The 15,994-nt window shown below is 55.0% G+C and overlaps 1 protein-coding gene across 3 annotated transcripts in view; it reads right to left on the bottom strand.

Annotated features, from left to right (window-relative positions):
* Window positions 1-15,994, bottom strand: part of DSCAML1 (DS cell adhesion molecule like 1) — a 92,004-nt gene that overhangs the window by 72,345 nt on the left and 3,665 nt on the right. For all 3 annotated transcript variants that reach the window (XM_085081781.1, XM_085081782.1, XM_085081783.1), the window contains exons 2-3: window positions 11,156-11,473; window positions 8,701-8,847 (exon numbers count right to left, since the gene is read on the bottom strand). In XM_085081781.1, coding sequence (XP_084937907.1) covers window positions 8,701-8,847; window positions 11,156-11,473 — 465 coding nt within the window. The remainder of the gene's footprint in view (window positions 1-8,700; window positions 8,848-11,155; window positions 11,474-15,994) is intronic.

The raw sequence follows: 15,994 nt of genomic DNA, 5'->3' as shown, positions 1-15,994 counted from the left end.
ACATGCAGCTTCCTCCCAGCCCTCAACGAGCCACACTTTGAGAAGCACTTTAGCAATGTCGGCCACTTAGGAACCTAATCCCTATCGACTCTGAATGAGATTTATAGTCCTGAATGGCCAGCTCGCTCTGGAGAGGTCCCTGGGTCACGCTGAGCCTTGCAGAGGTTTCACCCCACATCCTCCCGACATGGATTGGCCTTTTAACACCATTCATTAACAAAAAAGCACAAACCCTCACCCTGGTGAGCCCCCAGGGTGGGCTCTGGGCTCTGCAGCAGCACCAAAATCCTTCCAGCAGCTCCAGCCCGGGCTGTGCCCATCAGCCTGGCACTGGGGAGGCCCTGCAGACAGCAGATCACCCTTTTTAGGGCTGCAGACCCCACAGTCTGTGGTGTATCCTTGTCACAGCAAAGGGCAGGGACCCGAGGAGCCTTTCCAGAGCATGTCAGCACCAGGGCTCCACGGCTTATGAAATGGAGTCCTGAAATGGCTGGTGTATTTGTAGATCCTCTGCGTGACTGAATCAAGAGGAACAATAAGATCTTTTTCCAGATTCGGCAAACATCAGTATAATAAAAAAAATTAATTATATGCTTGAACACATGCACCAGAGCAATGCCCTGTATTTTCTCCTAATTGTTCTCCAAGCCTTGCAGAGCCACATTTAAATAAAAATGAAGCAGTTATTTAAACCGCAATTAAAGATGGAGCAATTTATTTTTAAACTTGAACTATCGTCAGCAGAGCAGGAGGGGAGGGAGGGGGGCTGCACTGGGACCCCTGGTGCCACTCAGGGCAGATGCCACTGGAGCCACACTGCTCCAAAAGGAAGGCAAAGGCACAGAGCAGAGGTTCCCAACGGCCCCACAAAGGGGTGCTGGCTGCTTCCTCCCCACCCCACAGCTGCTCATCCCTGACCCCACAGCCCCAGCAAGGTCACACGAAGGATGAGGATTTGGGTTAGCCTCACTCCACAGCCGGGATCAGCTCCTCCCCACCTGATGGGTGGGATGTTTTGGGACGCATCTGCACCACTGGGCTCCTTTTCTTCCAACCAGGGGTTCATTTTCTTCCAACCAGGACCTCATCACCACAACCCCAGGTTCTCCCCCCAAATCCAGCCCTGGGAAGCTCCCGAGAGGTGACCACCTGCCAGCATCCCATGCCCGGAGCAGGGAGCACCCTCGACAGCAAGAGGCGGCTGGGAGGAGGCTGGGGAGGGAGGGAGGGAGGAAGGGAGGGAGGAAGAGCAGCAACCACAACAAAAACCCACCCTCTCTTTTCATAAGACAGCAGAATTTATCAGCCTGCAGCCCTTCACATCTGTCTCCTCATACAAAATGAAAGAGGCTTTGAAAAACAGAGGAGATGAAATAAAGCCGTCTGTGTGAGGAAGCTGGCATCTCTGCCACTGTCACTGTCACCATGGCAGGAATAATGACCGTGATTGTCTCTGCATCTGGGGATGTGCGCGGCTGCATGGCGAGGAGGGGGAGGAAGACGCACAGCCACACATCCTCGAGCCCCCAGCCCCGTTTGGGATGAGCTGGCCAGGCACAAGCCACCCTCCCGGTGGCACAAGATGTGGTGACTTCAGCTCTGCTGCCTCTCCCTCCCTCCCAGCCCAGCCCAGCCCAGGCCCCAGGGGCAGGTGTCTCAAGCTCACACGAACATGTGGTTTGGGAAGAGCTTTGACCTGCACAGCTCTCACATCACTTGGCTTTGCTGTAGCAATTACTGCCCGGGCAGGCTGTGCTCCCGGGGGAGACCTGGGGCAGCAGGACAGGAGCCAGCAGCAGCCTCTCTCCGCTAGATGACATTTAAATAGAGGTATAAAAGGACAAAGATTGGGGCTGGGTGGAGAACCTGAACATGCCAGCAAACCCATTTCTCAGAGCTGGCTTTGGTATTCTGTTGGGAGGATTCTCAGGGCTCTCCTGTGCAGAGCCATGAGCTGGACTTCAGTGGGTCCTTTCAAATCCAGGACATTCTATATTTCTATTCTCTTCTGGGATTTTCAAATGGATTTTGGAGCATTCCAAGCCCATCAGGCTGTTAGCAGCCTGCAGAGCACTCCAGGCAGAGGGGTCACCCCAAGAACCCCTCAGGCAAGGTGACCTCTAGCTGATTAGGGGTTGAACCTAAATACAGAGCCCCCCAAGCCCCCCCGGCCAGCACCCACACTGTCCTGCCCAGCACGCAGAGTGCTGATCACAGCCTCAGCCTGAGCTGCTCCAGTGCCTCACAGAAACTCCCATCCCAGAGGATTTCAGCTCTCTGCCAGCAGGAAGGTCTTTAAAATGCACAAAAGCATTAGAATTTAGAATTTAGCAAGTGCCCTGCGAACAGGGAGACAAGAGCACTGCCCTCGTGATTCAGCAAGGACCTGGGTGCTCCAGGCTGGGTTCTGAGGGTGCTGGGGTCAGCAAGGTGCATGAGGCACGTGGAGCAGCAGGTTTCATCACAGAGCTGAGCTCTGCTGCGAGCTGTGCCCCACAGCCTTCTCTGGGGGCTGCTGCTCAGCACAGAATCCTCTCACAGGGATGTCTCTGAGCTACTCCAGGGAAGCCCAGACACCTCTAAAGTTCATCAGCCCCAACCCCCTCCTGCCCAGGTCACTCCCCTTCTCCCTGTGTCACCAGTGAGATTTCCCCTCTTGTCCCCAGTTTCTAGACCTGAAAAACCTCAATGTGCCATTCAGAGTGACAGGGACGATGTGTCCCAGCATGCAGAGTCACCCTGAGAGCCAGCAGACCCTTCCTCCATGCACCTCCTGCAGCTGATCTCCTCCTCCTCCTGCTCTCTGCACTCCAGGAAGGGATTTACAGCCCACCTGCCTCCATGGGATCTCCAGACCCTCAGGCATCCATCCCACCCTCCACTCGCCATCCATCCCTTCCCCACAGCTCCTCAGGGTGGCTGGAGATTCACACAGGTGCACTGAAGGATGGCACAGGGTGCCCACAGAGGCTCTGGCTGCCCCTGGAAGTGTCCAAGGCCAGCTTGGACAGGGCTTGCAGCCACCTGGGTGACTGGAAGGTGTCCCTGGCCATGCCAGGGGGTGGGATGAGATAGTCCAAGGTCACTTCTAGCCCAAACCACGGTTCTGTGATTCCCTTCTCTGCTCTCAGCCAAAGCTCCCCTCTCCTGCAGACGCTGCCACAGCACAGCAAAAGCCACCAACAGCTTTGGTTCGGGGTGGCCTGGGCTCAGTGTCACCAAATCCCAATTTGGGTCCTGCTGCGTGGCTGGGGAGGCTGGCAGCCTGCGGGATCAGGGCACCAGGAGGTGACACAGGGACCAGGACGGCCACCCCGGCTCTGGCAGCTCCCAGGCTGCTGTTTACTTGTTGTGGTCCCTGCGTGTGCCGTGTGTGCATGCGTGTGGAGATTGTCTCCAACGTGACTCTGCATTATCAGGGCTATAATGAGTCCTTGTTAAAGTGGATTTGATGGAATAATTATATTCCAAAAAAACCTGCGGGAAAGCGCTCTCCCCTCTTAAAGGGCAGGATCATCAAACGTTCTCGCCACATTATTTGCAGTCACACCTTCTGCTGCATCTGCTCCTTTTAAAATCTCTAACTCCAATCTGATCTGAATATATAAATCTGAATTATCACAGCAAAAGGAGATGTGCTCACACCTTTTTTTATCTGTTGCCATGGCGATTAGATAAAATTCACGCCAAGTCTCTGGGGAAGGATGAAATGATTTCAGACAGAATCTCACCCCACTTGGTGAGAATAACGCCTGGAGCTACTTCCCTCTGTAACAGGTCTGGGCACATGTCGCAGCCAGAGAGGGTGGCAAGGGGTGGGGGAGAAGCCAGGACACCTTTGGAGATCTCGAGGTCGACAGGGGAAAAGGTTCTGCAGCACCCCCAGACAGGCAGGACAGGACGACGCTCGCTCCTGTCACATCAGGCAGCTCTGTGCTGCAGCTCAGCCCGTCCCGGGCACAAGTGACAAAATCCAACTGAAAAGGCCAAGCCTTGGCCAGCCTGGTGGTCCCTCTGAGAGCTGCCTGAGTGGGGATTTCTCCCTGCACACATCAGGAGGAGCAGCACGGCTCCCTCTCTGCGCTGGAAGTGCCAGGTCACAGCCACAGGGGACAGCAGGGACGCGGCAGCAGGGTGGCCTCGTGCCCGGCACGCTCCAGCTCACAGCCTCCTGCTTTAAACCTCCTGCTTGTCCCACATTCAGGCCAAAAAAACCCCAGAACAACAACCCCCAGCATCTCCTCTCTGCCCCCAAACCTCCCGGCGATGCCAAACGCGCAAACAAGGGCAGCCTTTCGCCTCGCCGTGTTTATTCTGTCCCAGCTCCCAGCTTTTCCCCAGGAACACGAGCCTGGTGTCCCCCAGAATGAGCCCATTGACACAAGGACAATGCCGAATTATCCAGGTCTTGGCTCTTGTGCCCCCTGGATCATCCCCCCGCCGTGCCCCTCGACACGCAGCGCCTGCCCGGCAGGGAATGCTGCGCCCAGGATTCCCAGAAATCCCAGAAATCCCAGAAATCCCAGAGATCCCAGAGATCCCAGAAACCCCAGAAACCCCAGAAATCCAGCCTCCTGCCTCATCCCTGGACTCACCACAGCCTGAGATGCCTTACAGCAGGATTTGTGCGCAATTTTGGAGAAAAAAGCTGTTCCAGAGGTGAGGTGCAGCATAGGAAAGTTTTTTGGGGGATTTGCCACATGAGGAAGCTGCTGCCCTTTCATTGCCCACCTCGCTCAACAGCTGCTGAGAGGAGTTTAGGAACCCCAGAACCCCTGGGGACATCTGAGGAGGGGACAGGAAGGGCCACACAGGTCAAACGAAGCTCACAGCTGCAGCACCACAAGCAGATTAACTCAGGTAGAGATATTTTGGAAACTCCTAAAAGGCTCAACCCACAACACACACACACAAAACCACGTCTAAAACTTCACAGAACTCAATTTTTTTTTTTTTTTAGCTCCATCCTTCTGGCAAGCTTTACGTTTTGCTTTCCAGAGAAAAGGCTTTGTGGATAACCAATGACTAAGTACATCCTCATCTGCACAGCCCTCAGAGGATTTGTATTAGGCTGGTGACAAAGGCAGCACCTTAGAAACGCTGGTACCTTGACAAGTGCTCTATTTAGATTTTTTCCCAACACAGCCTATCAAGTACACAACACTGAAGCAGCAAAGAACAGCTCAGCTCTGGGTTTGCCAGGCTGGTAATTCTCACTGCCTCCAAATCCTGCTGCCCTCGCCAGCCCCAGTGCTGCTCTTCCCATGGGCACAGCCTGGACAGGTGACATTTGTGCCCAGCAGGGCAAAGCTGGGCACAGCGACATCCCTGAGCCAGCTGGGGGACAGCCTGGGTGCAAGTGCAGGAGCACTGTGTGCCCTCAGGGCTCAAATGTGACCAAATGAATTCTGCAGCAGCTGAGGAGGGGCTGGAATTGCTCAAAGCCTCACTTTGTGGTGTCACAAGTAGCTCCCCATGTTGTTTTTACAAACTGAAGCTGGGCAGGCACACCGGGAGTGCCCACACACCTGGGCTCCACACTGCCACGTGCAATAATAATAATAATAACAATAATAACAGTATAATAAAAGAAAAGCTGTTTACAACGCCAAGTGCTTAAAGCAGCTTGCAGCAGGATTCTCTCACTCTCACTCCATGGAAAAGGGGCGAGGGGTGTGTAAAACCCTCTGCTGAGCTGCTCAGCTCCCATCCTGCCCCCCAAATACACACCAAGATGCACCAGGAGCAGCTGAGATTGAGGTGTGATTGTCCCCCCAGTCCCTGTCCTGTGGCCACTGCTCTCCTCCCAAACAGAGCAGCAGAGCTCTGGGAGCAGGGCTGTGGCTGTGGCAAGGCTGGGAACACGAGGCAAGATTGATTCTGATGCGAGCACCAGCAAGGCAAATGGATTTTTGAAAGCCCTGTAATTTCTCCGCAACCCCTGACTTCTCTAAACACACAGCAGCACAGTCAGGTGGGCACTAAACAAAAATGAGCTGCACTAATGATGATTTATGTGCAGGATAACCTGCCATAAAGAATTTATCTTTGATTTCAGGGTATGTTACGGTGTTGCCAAGTTAACCAAACAGCACAACTCATCACCCAAACCCCGGGGAGGGAGGCAGCAGCTCTCCAGCTGGGCTCCTGCCAGCAAGGCACCACCGAGGTTCTGAACCCACCAAAACAGCAACAAGGCTTTGGAGAAAAAATATGAAAGGTTTGGAGCCCTGTAATACCGATTAATAAAAAAAAAAAAAATGAATCAATCATAGAGTTATAGAAAAATTTGTGTTGGAAGAGACCTTGAAGTCCACCTTGTTCTACCCCCTGCCATGGGCAGGGACACCTTCCACTGTCCCAGGCTGCTCTGAGCCCTGTCCAACCTGGCCCTGAACACTTCCAGGGATCCAGGGGCAGCCACAGCTCAAGACTTTCTTCCTAGAACCTGAGAAAGCTCACAAAAGGTTCCCCCCAGCTGCAGGTTGAGTTCACAAGAGCAACCCCAGGGGATACCCTCACTGCCCCTATCTCTGAGCTGCAGGTATTTTGGTTTGACTGGGGAAAAGACATTTGCTGTGCCAACAGTCACTTTAAAAGAGCTTTGTGCCACAGAGGAGCCTGGATGGAGATTTTCCCTGCTCTGCACATCAGGACAGTTCCTCCCCTGCTGCACCTCGAGCTGCTGGGAAGATGCCCAGCCTTCCACAGGGAGCACTAGAGGAAAGTTTTTGGGAAAGCAGCAGGTTTGGCGTGCCGGAGCCAGGAGAGAACAGCATGTTCCGCAGGCAGCTGGGAGCACAGCTCAGGTGCACTGCTGCCCTCCTGCTCTGCACTGTCCCAGCGGGCAGAAAGCATCACTGCGACCAACAGGGACTGTGGGGCTGCAGCACCACATCCCAGCCCTCCTCACCTCCACCCCATTCCCTCCCCTCATCCTCCTCACTCAGAATCAGGGCAGAAGCAGAGGTTCAGCAGAGGTCAGGGAAAAACATATTTTTGGTAACAGCAAAGCCAGTTTTAGCTCTAACACACCAGCAACAAAAAAAAAATAAGCTTCAGGCAGATACTATATTTGTAATCCAACGGCAAAACATGTTTGCTTGTGTTGACTCTGCACTGTAACACAATTTATATGTTCTGTCTTTAGGGTAATTATTGCTTTAGAATGTTAAAATCGTTCCACCCTAATTAAATCATCATATTAAAAAATCCACTGCCACAGCAAACTTGGGAACAAGTCTGGTTAAGATCACGCGAGTGCACGGATGCTCAGTTGGCAAACCTGCTGCCGAGCCTGGTGGCCACACAGACTCCATCCTCCTGAATTCCAGACCAAAGAATTCCAAAATCACAGAGGAAACAACACCCCAGGTTGTGCTGCTGATGGACATCGTGTCCCACTCATCAAAGGCACCCAAAGGTGGGCAGAGCATCACCTGCATCATCCAAAATGCATCAAGAGCACCACCTGAGCCCCTCAATACCTCAGGTATCGACACCACAGACTCCTTGTTCCCACCCACCACACAGAAATCCACCTCATATTCCCACATCCACGCAGACACAGAAAGGCTGGAAATGCTGTGGTGCCCCTCTGTCACCAAAGGGTGCCTGCCCAGGTACCACCAGCCCAGGTACCTCCAGGCACAGGGGCTATGCTGGATCAGCACCTTGGCTGCACTCAGATGGCACAGGTCACCAGCAAGAGCCACCACAACCCCCAGGAGAACCGATCACCCCCTCCAGGTGAAGCACTTTGCTCCTTGAGCTCCTCCTGCCAGCCCCAGCCCTGCTCCTGGTGGCCTCTGCTCCCTGCAGCAGCACTGAGACACGGAGGAGCACCGAGACTGGCTGACCCGTGAGCAAATATCAAGTGCAGAGCACTCACTTCGGGCAAAATCCTTTAATTCCCTCTGGATCCCCCGGGGGAAGCAGTTATTGATTGCTTTACTACCAGCTTACACACACTGTGCCAGCACTGCCATCAATAGCAGCTCCACGGAGGAGCCAGGAGGTCACCTCAGATCACAGGGACACGGAGCTGGTGCCCAGAACCTGCCACAGCCAAAAAATCACAGGCAAACACCTGGGGAGAAACACCTGGAGCTGCACCTGTGTAGAGGTGAGCGATGCTGTCCCTCCCACAGCCACTTCCCCACGGATGGAAGTCACCTCTGAGTGTGACACAGCCCAGGCTACGAGGCAGGGACATGGGACAGGGATGTCACACAGCTTCCATCACAGGGAAAAGGGAGATGATGGCATTTTTACCAAGCTCCTTTCCCCATGGCTGAATCAGTTGTGAAAACGCACAAGAGAAGGAGGAATTTTGACTCGAGCATCATCCTGACAACACAAACGCCAACCCTGACTGCAGGATTTGACACAGCACAGGCAGGTGCTGTCCCTGTTGTCCAAGCAGCAGTGCCAGGTACCCAAAGCATCCTGCAGAATCCAGGGCATTTGCACTGCCAGAATTACACTGAGCACCCCTCAGCACCCTGGAGACTCTGGACACAACACCTCCGCTCACCCCAGCAGAGCTTTCCAGTCTGGAGCTGCAAAATCACCAATAAAAGCCTTTGCCAGGCAGCTCAGGCATCGACAACAAGCCAAAAACCAAACCCTCCACAACAGCAAATGTCACACACGGCAAAGCAGGTCAGATTCCCAAGAGAACAGGTGCTCCTCTCTTACCTGGGATGATAGAAACGGTGTCTTTCTCCCAGGATACAACGCTAACGTATTCCTGCACTGAAGAGGGGATGAGGCACTTGAAAACAGCCACGTTTCCACGCATCGACCTTTGGTCCTCCACCCGAACGGTGTACGGTTCCCTGAAAACTGTGGAGGAAAGCAGATGGTTGGTAGCATGACAGTGCAGGAGGAAAACACACTTCCTTTTGCTTGAATCCCACGTTTCCCAAACAAACCAACCCACCCAGCCACACGCTGCTTCCATCCCAAACACCTTCCCGGGGAAGGAAGGGACTTTCTGCTGGGAAATGTGGGACAGGGCTTGGGACAGGGGGACATCTGGGACCTGCCCCGGTCCCCAGTGTCACCTGAGCTTTCCAGATTCAGTGTGGGGACCAAGGACATTTTGTACTTGTAATGTTCCTTTCATCTTTCAGCTCTGAAAATGCAGCTGAGAGGCTGCCTGGGACCCTCTGGAAGCCACTGCAGGAATATTTCAGGCAAGCAGATGACAATTTTCCAAGCCATGCCACATGTTCCCAGCTTGTGCCCTATTTCTCAGGGAGATGCACATCCCTTTGACAGCTCCGTGCTGCTCCAGGAGCACCTGCAGGGTGAGGTGGACCCACCTCAGCCTCTCCAGCAAGACAAAGAGATGTCACCAGCCCCGGCAGCACAGACGCCACAAACTCCTGAAATTTAACTCCACAATGCAGTGGAGAGCAGCTCCCTGCTCACTGTGACAATAATTGTGCCCTGCAGGGCATGGACACAATTGCCATCATGACAAATGCACGTTCACTTTGTCATCCAGCCACTGCCCAGAGCAGGAGCAGCTCAACAAACCCTCAGCAGCCCCAAAATGAAGGTGTTTTCCCTGGCTGGGGAGTCCCTGTGGGCATTGCATCCCACGCCTCACCCAGCCCAGCCAGCTGGGTGACAGCATTCCCACCCTGATTTCCAGGGCTCCCTGCTCAGAGATGTGCCACTAGGGCAGGAGGAGAAGCATCTATGGAAAGGGGCTGCAGAGCCAAAGCAGATTAACCAGCAAAAGCTTCCTTAATCACCTGGAGCAGAGGTTTATTCACAGGCTTTAAAGGCCAGCGGGGACCACGAGGAGCATCCTGCATGCTCCCTGCCACCACAGAGCAGCTCGGGGCAGACCCTGGGCACAGCCCCCAGTGCACCCCTGACCTGTGCCAGCCACAGCTTTTTCCTGCCAGCAGGAACAATCCCTTCGAGGGAAACACACCAGCACACTTAAACCTCTCCACTGGCTGCAGAAATTTGCTCCATGTGCTCGCCAACAGCTTTCCAAGATTTCCAGAGAATTTTTCCCCTTATATTTTCAGCTTCCACTGCATTTTGTTTAATTGCTTGCTTTCTCCAGCTGTAATTGGCTCCCTGTGCTGCACTGCTGTTACAAAGACTGGGATGTGGGATGGCCAGGAGGGAGCAGGAGCTGGGGAATGTTCCACAAGCATCTCCAGTGCCATAAAGCCAGGGCAGCTCCAGGAGCTGGAGACATCCTGGTGACCCCACTGGACATCCACATCTGCTAACAGAGAGGGAGGCTGAGCTCCCAGCCCAACAGCACTGAGTTCTGCATGGAGAGAGGGATGAGAGGCAGGATTCTCCCCCTGTGATCCCAGGACAGCTCTGGACACGTGGGATCCCAGCAGAGCCAACCCTGCCGTGCCTGGCACGAGGAGAGCAGCAGCTCCACGTTTACTACACCCCATCTGCTCCTCCACCAAGCTGTGGTTTATAGGTAACCTGAGAGTGCTGGTAAATAATTCACTCTGCAGAAGGGGGTTAATACCAATTTACTTCGCAGTACAAGGTATTAAAATAAAAAACCCTGTAGTCACTTCTGTCACGTTCCTTCTGCTAGCCCCACTTTTAATAGGTTACATAATGAAGCCATTCCTGGGCTATTAGGCCTCCTCAGTCTGGTCAATAATTTACTCTAATGGCTTTTGGAATCAGCTCTTTGCCATATTCTTCCTTTTTATTTATTTTATTTATTTTATTTATTTTTTTTTCTCTTTTTTTGCTTAATAAGCCTTGGCAAGCTGCGGCTGGATGCTGCAGTGGGAACGGGGCTGCTGGACACTGAGGGGACCCCCAGCATGGACAGATGTGGCACACAGCTGGGAAAAGCCTCAGTATGTATTTGGGTGAGACAAACCTGGTTCAAAGGCAGAGGAACTCTCCTGCCACCAGGCTGCAGCCACACCATGTTCTCCAGATCACTGGAGACCTCCAAGCTGCACATCCCACCCATCACCCTGCCCTTCTCCCTGCTCCATCCACCTGCATCAACTGGCTCTGTTGTACAAATCCAGCTCAGCGGCCCTGGTTCTGCACTTGATGTGCCACCTGGCAGGCTGGGGAGGAGAGCAGGAAGAACCCAACCCCTCGAGCAAAGCCCAGCACAGCAGGGAGCTCCTACCTGCTTTGACACGGATGTTTGGGCTCCTGATTTTGCCAGCCGAGTTCTCCGCGGTGCAGAAGTAGTCGTTGTCGTGGATAAAGCTATTGAAGGCTGATGGCGAGAAGGGGTAGAGCTGCAAAGTCCCATTGGCATGGACATGCCGGATGTGGGGCACATCGTAGATGTCGTCACCTGTGGCCAGGTACCACCGAAGGACGGCGCTGGGTGACCCTGCTGCCGGGCAGGGGATCACCACCCCCACTGTGCTGGAGAAGGTGACCTGCTGCAGGGAGTCGTTCACAAAGTAGAGGCTGGTTCCAACATCTTCAGCGTGTGCTGTGGACAAAGCAGAGGCCACAAGGGCAACGGGTCACTGCAGGGGTCGCCAGGCCTGGCAATACAGAGACTCCCCTGGCACAGAGACCCCCTGGGCACAGAGAACCCCCTGGGCACAGAGACCCCCCTGGCACAGCCCCCCGAGCCCTGCGTGCAGCAGAGCAGGGGAGCACGGGAGCATCCGTGCATGGCTGGGAGCACACAGGCCACCTTCACAGGCCAGTGCTCCCACTGCCAGCACGGATCAGGGATCACAGGCACCTCGGCAGGACGAGCAGGGGCTGTGCAGGCAAGGATGGACACCCCAGGAGGCTTCCCCAGAGGCAGCCAGCTGGCTCTGAGCGCCCACAGCCCTGAGGACACCTTGCCGAGCACAACCATCAATGCTGTTCCTCCTGCAAATCCCAACATTCCAGCCCCTTCCAGCACCCCTGTTTCCTCTTGGCCCTCCAGCACCACCCCAGAGATCTCTCCTGCTACCCCACCACTGCCTCCAAACCAGGAGAGGAGCAGGAAAACCACGATCAGAGCTGCTCCCCTCTCCCAGAGCCAGAGGGAAGGAAGCTCAGACCCACCCTGCCCTCAGCCTGAGCTTCTCCAGGCCATCCCTGCACCATCCTAATGAGGACTGAGGTGGGTTCAGGGGCAAAGTCCAGGCAGAGCTTGTGGCTACCTGGATGCCCAGGAGCAGCTCTCACCACTGGAGAACAGCACTTCCCTCCTTGGAAAGTAGGGAATGAACCTCTGCACCCAACTGCTCCAGTCCCTCCTTCCCACTCTCCAGGACCACGAGCTCCCCCTTCCCAACCCAAGCCAGCGAAATTGGCTATAAATAAGGATGAGGAGGCCCCCAGTCACTTAGATCCGCTTTCTTTTTTTAGCTGCACTCTTTCCAAGTGGGCGGAAGGACAGGGATCTGGAAGGGCCCTCGGCGGGTGTATTAATAGCTGCGGCTGAGCGCACGCCCGTGGTGCCGCAGAGCCAATAAGCAGATCAGCACCGTGCCGCCGGTTCAGAACGAGTCACGGGGGACACTCCCTGACCTCGATTCCTTAACTTGGGGAGGAGGGGACGGCAGCAGGGGGGAGAAGGAAAGCCTCATCCGCACGCCTCGGCTTCCTCGCCCAAGGAAGGGCTGGTTGCGTGGCCACTGTTGCTCCATCTCAATGCCAAGCTTCTCCAGGCAGGTGCCTCTCCTGCCTCGGAGCTGTGCCACCAGCACCACCCACAGCATCCTCAATCAGGTCAGGATGGGACACCCTGGAGCACCTCAGCCCTTCTCAGAGCAGAGTCCTCTCCATCCTTCTCCCAGCTGCATGCACAACCTCGTGCCTCTTTCAGCACTTCTGCTCTCTGTGTGCACCGCACAGAATCACCCCGAAAACGACAAGGTTTCCTCCTGTGCCCACTCAGAACCCTCTGTCCCACACGAGGGATGAGCTGATAGTGAGGTCCAGCTCCATAACCACACCAGACAACCCATTTTTAGGTCACCAAATCATCTCCACGTCTCCCCACACACCAATTCCCTGTGTCCACACGCAGGTGGAAGGAGACAAAGCCATTTATTTTTCCCTCCCTGGCTGATGAACACCAAAGACCGACTGACAGAGGGGTAAAGCTCCAGCAGAGCCTTGGCAGAGCCACGGGGACACTGCTCGGCCCTGCAGATGTCATTTTGTGACATCTCCAGGCTGGTTTGTCGTCATGAATCAGCATTTCCCTTCATCCGAGCAGCGCGGTGCTTCTCCCAAATACATGAAAGGGAGAAAACTGCACATTTGCAGGCAGAGGAAGGGAAACAAAGCCCGCACGAGCAGCACAGAGCTATTTGTGGCTGAGCCTGAGCTGAGCAGAAGATGGCTGGAGACAGGGCGCAGCAAAAGCCACCTTCAGCCTGGCTTTGGAGCAAGGACATCCCGCTGTGCCCCGTGCTCCATCCAGAATCTCTCCCCAGATCCCACAGGAGAGCTTGAGAAAGCTCCTTGAGCACCCAGAGCCTGCCAGGGAAACATCTTCGTCCTCGGCAGCACCAGGAGGATTCAGAGCTGGACGGGTGAGGGGCTGGGGCGAGGAGTGGAAAAATACCTCATAAACAGAGAAATTCAGATTACCCATAAAGCTTTTTCAGGTCAAAGGGGGAAAGGGATTTTTAATAGAAAATGGAGGTTATGGGATTGGCAATAGTTATGTGACAGACGCATAGAGTTAAATCCACATAATCTCCTTTACCATTTAGCATTGAGCACCATCCTAATTCCATGTTTCATAAAACTGTCTCCAAATCACTGGGAGAGATTAAAAATTTAGAAATAGCACAGCAATATTTTTAAACCAGAAATCACTGCTCACATCTGGTCAGATGTGCTGACCCTAACCTACATATCGAGGGCATTAATTCACATGAACCTGAACAGAGGAGGCTGGGGGAGCTGAGATAGAACAGTTTCTGCTGGGAATGCAGCCTGGAGCCCAGCCTGGCTCCAGCTGGGAGCTTCACCGAGTCCAGAGCAGGGCTGGACACTCGAGCTGGCTCTGAAAGGCAGGTGTTTTTAAGTTATCAGAGCTCAATCTTCTTAAATTGTGGTAAATTACAACCTAGAGGTATTGAAATATTAATGTCTCTATTCGAGCTGGGCGAAGCAAGTCATTTTGCTATCATCCCTTCGGAATATTTACTAAGTCTGGATGGCTGGACTTCCCAAACGCCACCACCTTCAGTGACACAGCAAAGCACTGGGTGTCCTGCACCACCTGCTTGCTCCAGAGAGGGGCCACCAACTGTCCCCAGGATCTGCCACCATGCCACCCATCTCCTGGAGAGCTGCAGCAGCGAGGAGCACAGCAATGCCATCACCTCCCAGCAGCACAAAACCTCCCAGGGAAGAGCCCATGCTTTTCTGAGAAGCGGATTTAGGAGCAGACTCAGAGGGCTTCGTGCCAGCCAGGGCTCTTCCTCCTGAGATAAGAGGCTTTTCCTGCTCACGTCCATCACCTGTGCTGGCAGGCTGCTGGCTCGGGACCACCCAGCCAGCCCCGTGCCCACCCAAACCCAGCATGTCCCTCAGAGCTGAGCACGGCCCTTTAGCGGGGTGGAAACCTGACAGAGCTGGGAAAAGGCTGAAGAATTTGTGTTTCTAGGGGGTTCATGCCATCCTCTGGGCAGGCACCAGACTGGAGCTCCCATTACCCCTCTGGCAGCAGCTTTCCTGAGACCTCCATCCTGATCCTGGTGGTCTGACCTCGGCGTGCCCAGCCCAGCCCTCCTCCAAGGCTGGTGAGAAGCCGCCGGGGCTCCCCCCAGGAAAACCCCCCAAAAAAAGGCTGGAGGGACCACCAGGGCTTCCCAAAGCCCCGGCCGAGGCGGGCTGCAGGGATGCTGTGAGAGCAGCAGGCTAATGGGCACCTCGCAGCTCATTTATTATCCTCATTAAGGGTGTTTGACACCTGCCCTGTTCAAGGAGAACGCGAACCAGAGCTCGGCGCGCACCGGGATGGGAATTACAGGTAGGTGGCAAGTCCTGATCGTTCCTCCGCACCGAGGAGAGGGCAGTGATTCCATCACACACCGTCTGCACTTTCGGAACTCTGGAGAAGCCTCTCGGAACGAGCTTTCTCCAAGCCCTCATCTCCAGGACACCTTTAACAGCCTTTGTGCCAACGGAGGGAGTGACCTTGGAGCTGGCGGAGCGAGAAGTGGAACTTCCAAGCACCACGGAAGGGATGAGGAGGGAAGAGCCCGAGGCTGGCCCCTTGCAAGGGGAGCTCGGGGGTGTCTGAGCAGCCGCGAGAGCAGCACATCCCCCCGGGATGTCACCGTTCCCCAGCCCAGAGGGTTAAACCGTGACTCCCGCTCGCTGTGCCCCTCAGGGATCGGTCTGAGGAGGTGGAAATGGTGTCAGGAAATGCCAAGCAGGGCCTGGGGCGTTCAGCTGGTGCCCAGCGCGGCAGCAGCGATGGCAGGTAGCTGCCACAGCATCTTCCCTGCCCTGGCACTGCTATTTGGCCGCAACACGAGTCCCACCCTGGTGGCACAGCCCCTCTGGCTCTGACAGCACGGTCCTTCCCGACCTGACAAAGCAAAGGGGGAGCAAAGGAGAACCTGCCTCTGGTCCTCTGCGGGGAAGGGCACGGCTCAAACATGCTCCAAGCGCCTGCTCCTTAATGCATCTGCATGGAAATTAAGGCCTGAACCACCTCCAGCGATTACGACAGCACCCAGGCTGAGGCTGTAACCCTTGCCTGGGAAAAGAGGCTCTCCCAGCTGGATTCCTGCTCCCTGAGCCTCCCATGGCAGCCTGTGAGAGGTACCAGCCTCACCACACCATCCACCCAGAGCTGGGCATCCCCCAGCCCTGCCCCAGCTCCCGAGCCCCCCAGCCTGGGGACCCTCAGCTCTGGGGGTGAGGAATGAGCCCAGGGAGCACAGGGAATGGCCTCTCCCTCCCCTCCCCTTGCAGAGCCCACCTCCACGCCTTGGCCATGCCGAACACAATGCCTGAGGAGCTGCAGCTGAGTCCC

Source organism: Lichenostomus cassidix, chromosome 24, assembly GCF_008360975.1.
Source record: "Lichenostomus cassidix isolate B80296 chromosome 24, HeHo_3.0, whole genome shotgun sequence".
NCBI classification, from domain to species: domain Eukaryota; kingdom Metazoa; phylum Chordata; class Aves; order Passeriformes; family Meliphagidae; genus Lichenostomus; species Lichenostomus cassidix.
Note: the sequence above shows the minus strand (reverse complement) of the source record. Positions and strands in the feature narration are given on the sequence as shown.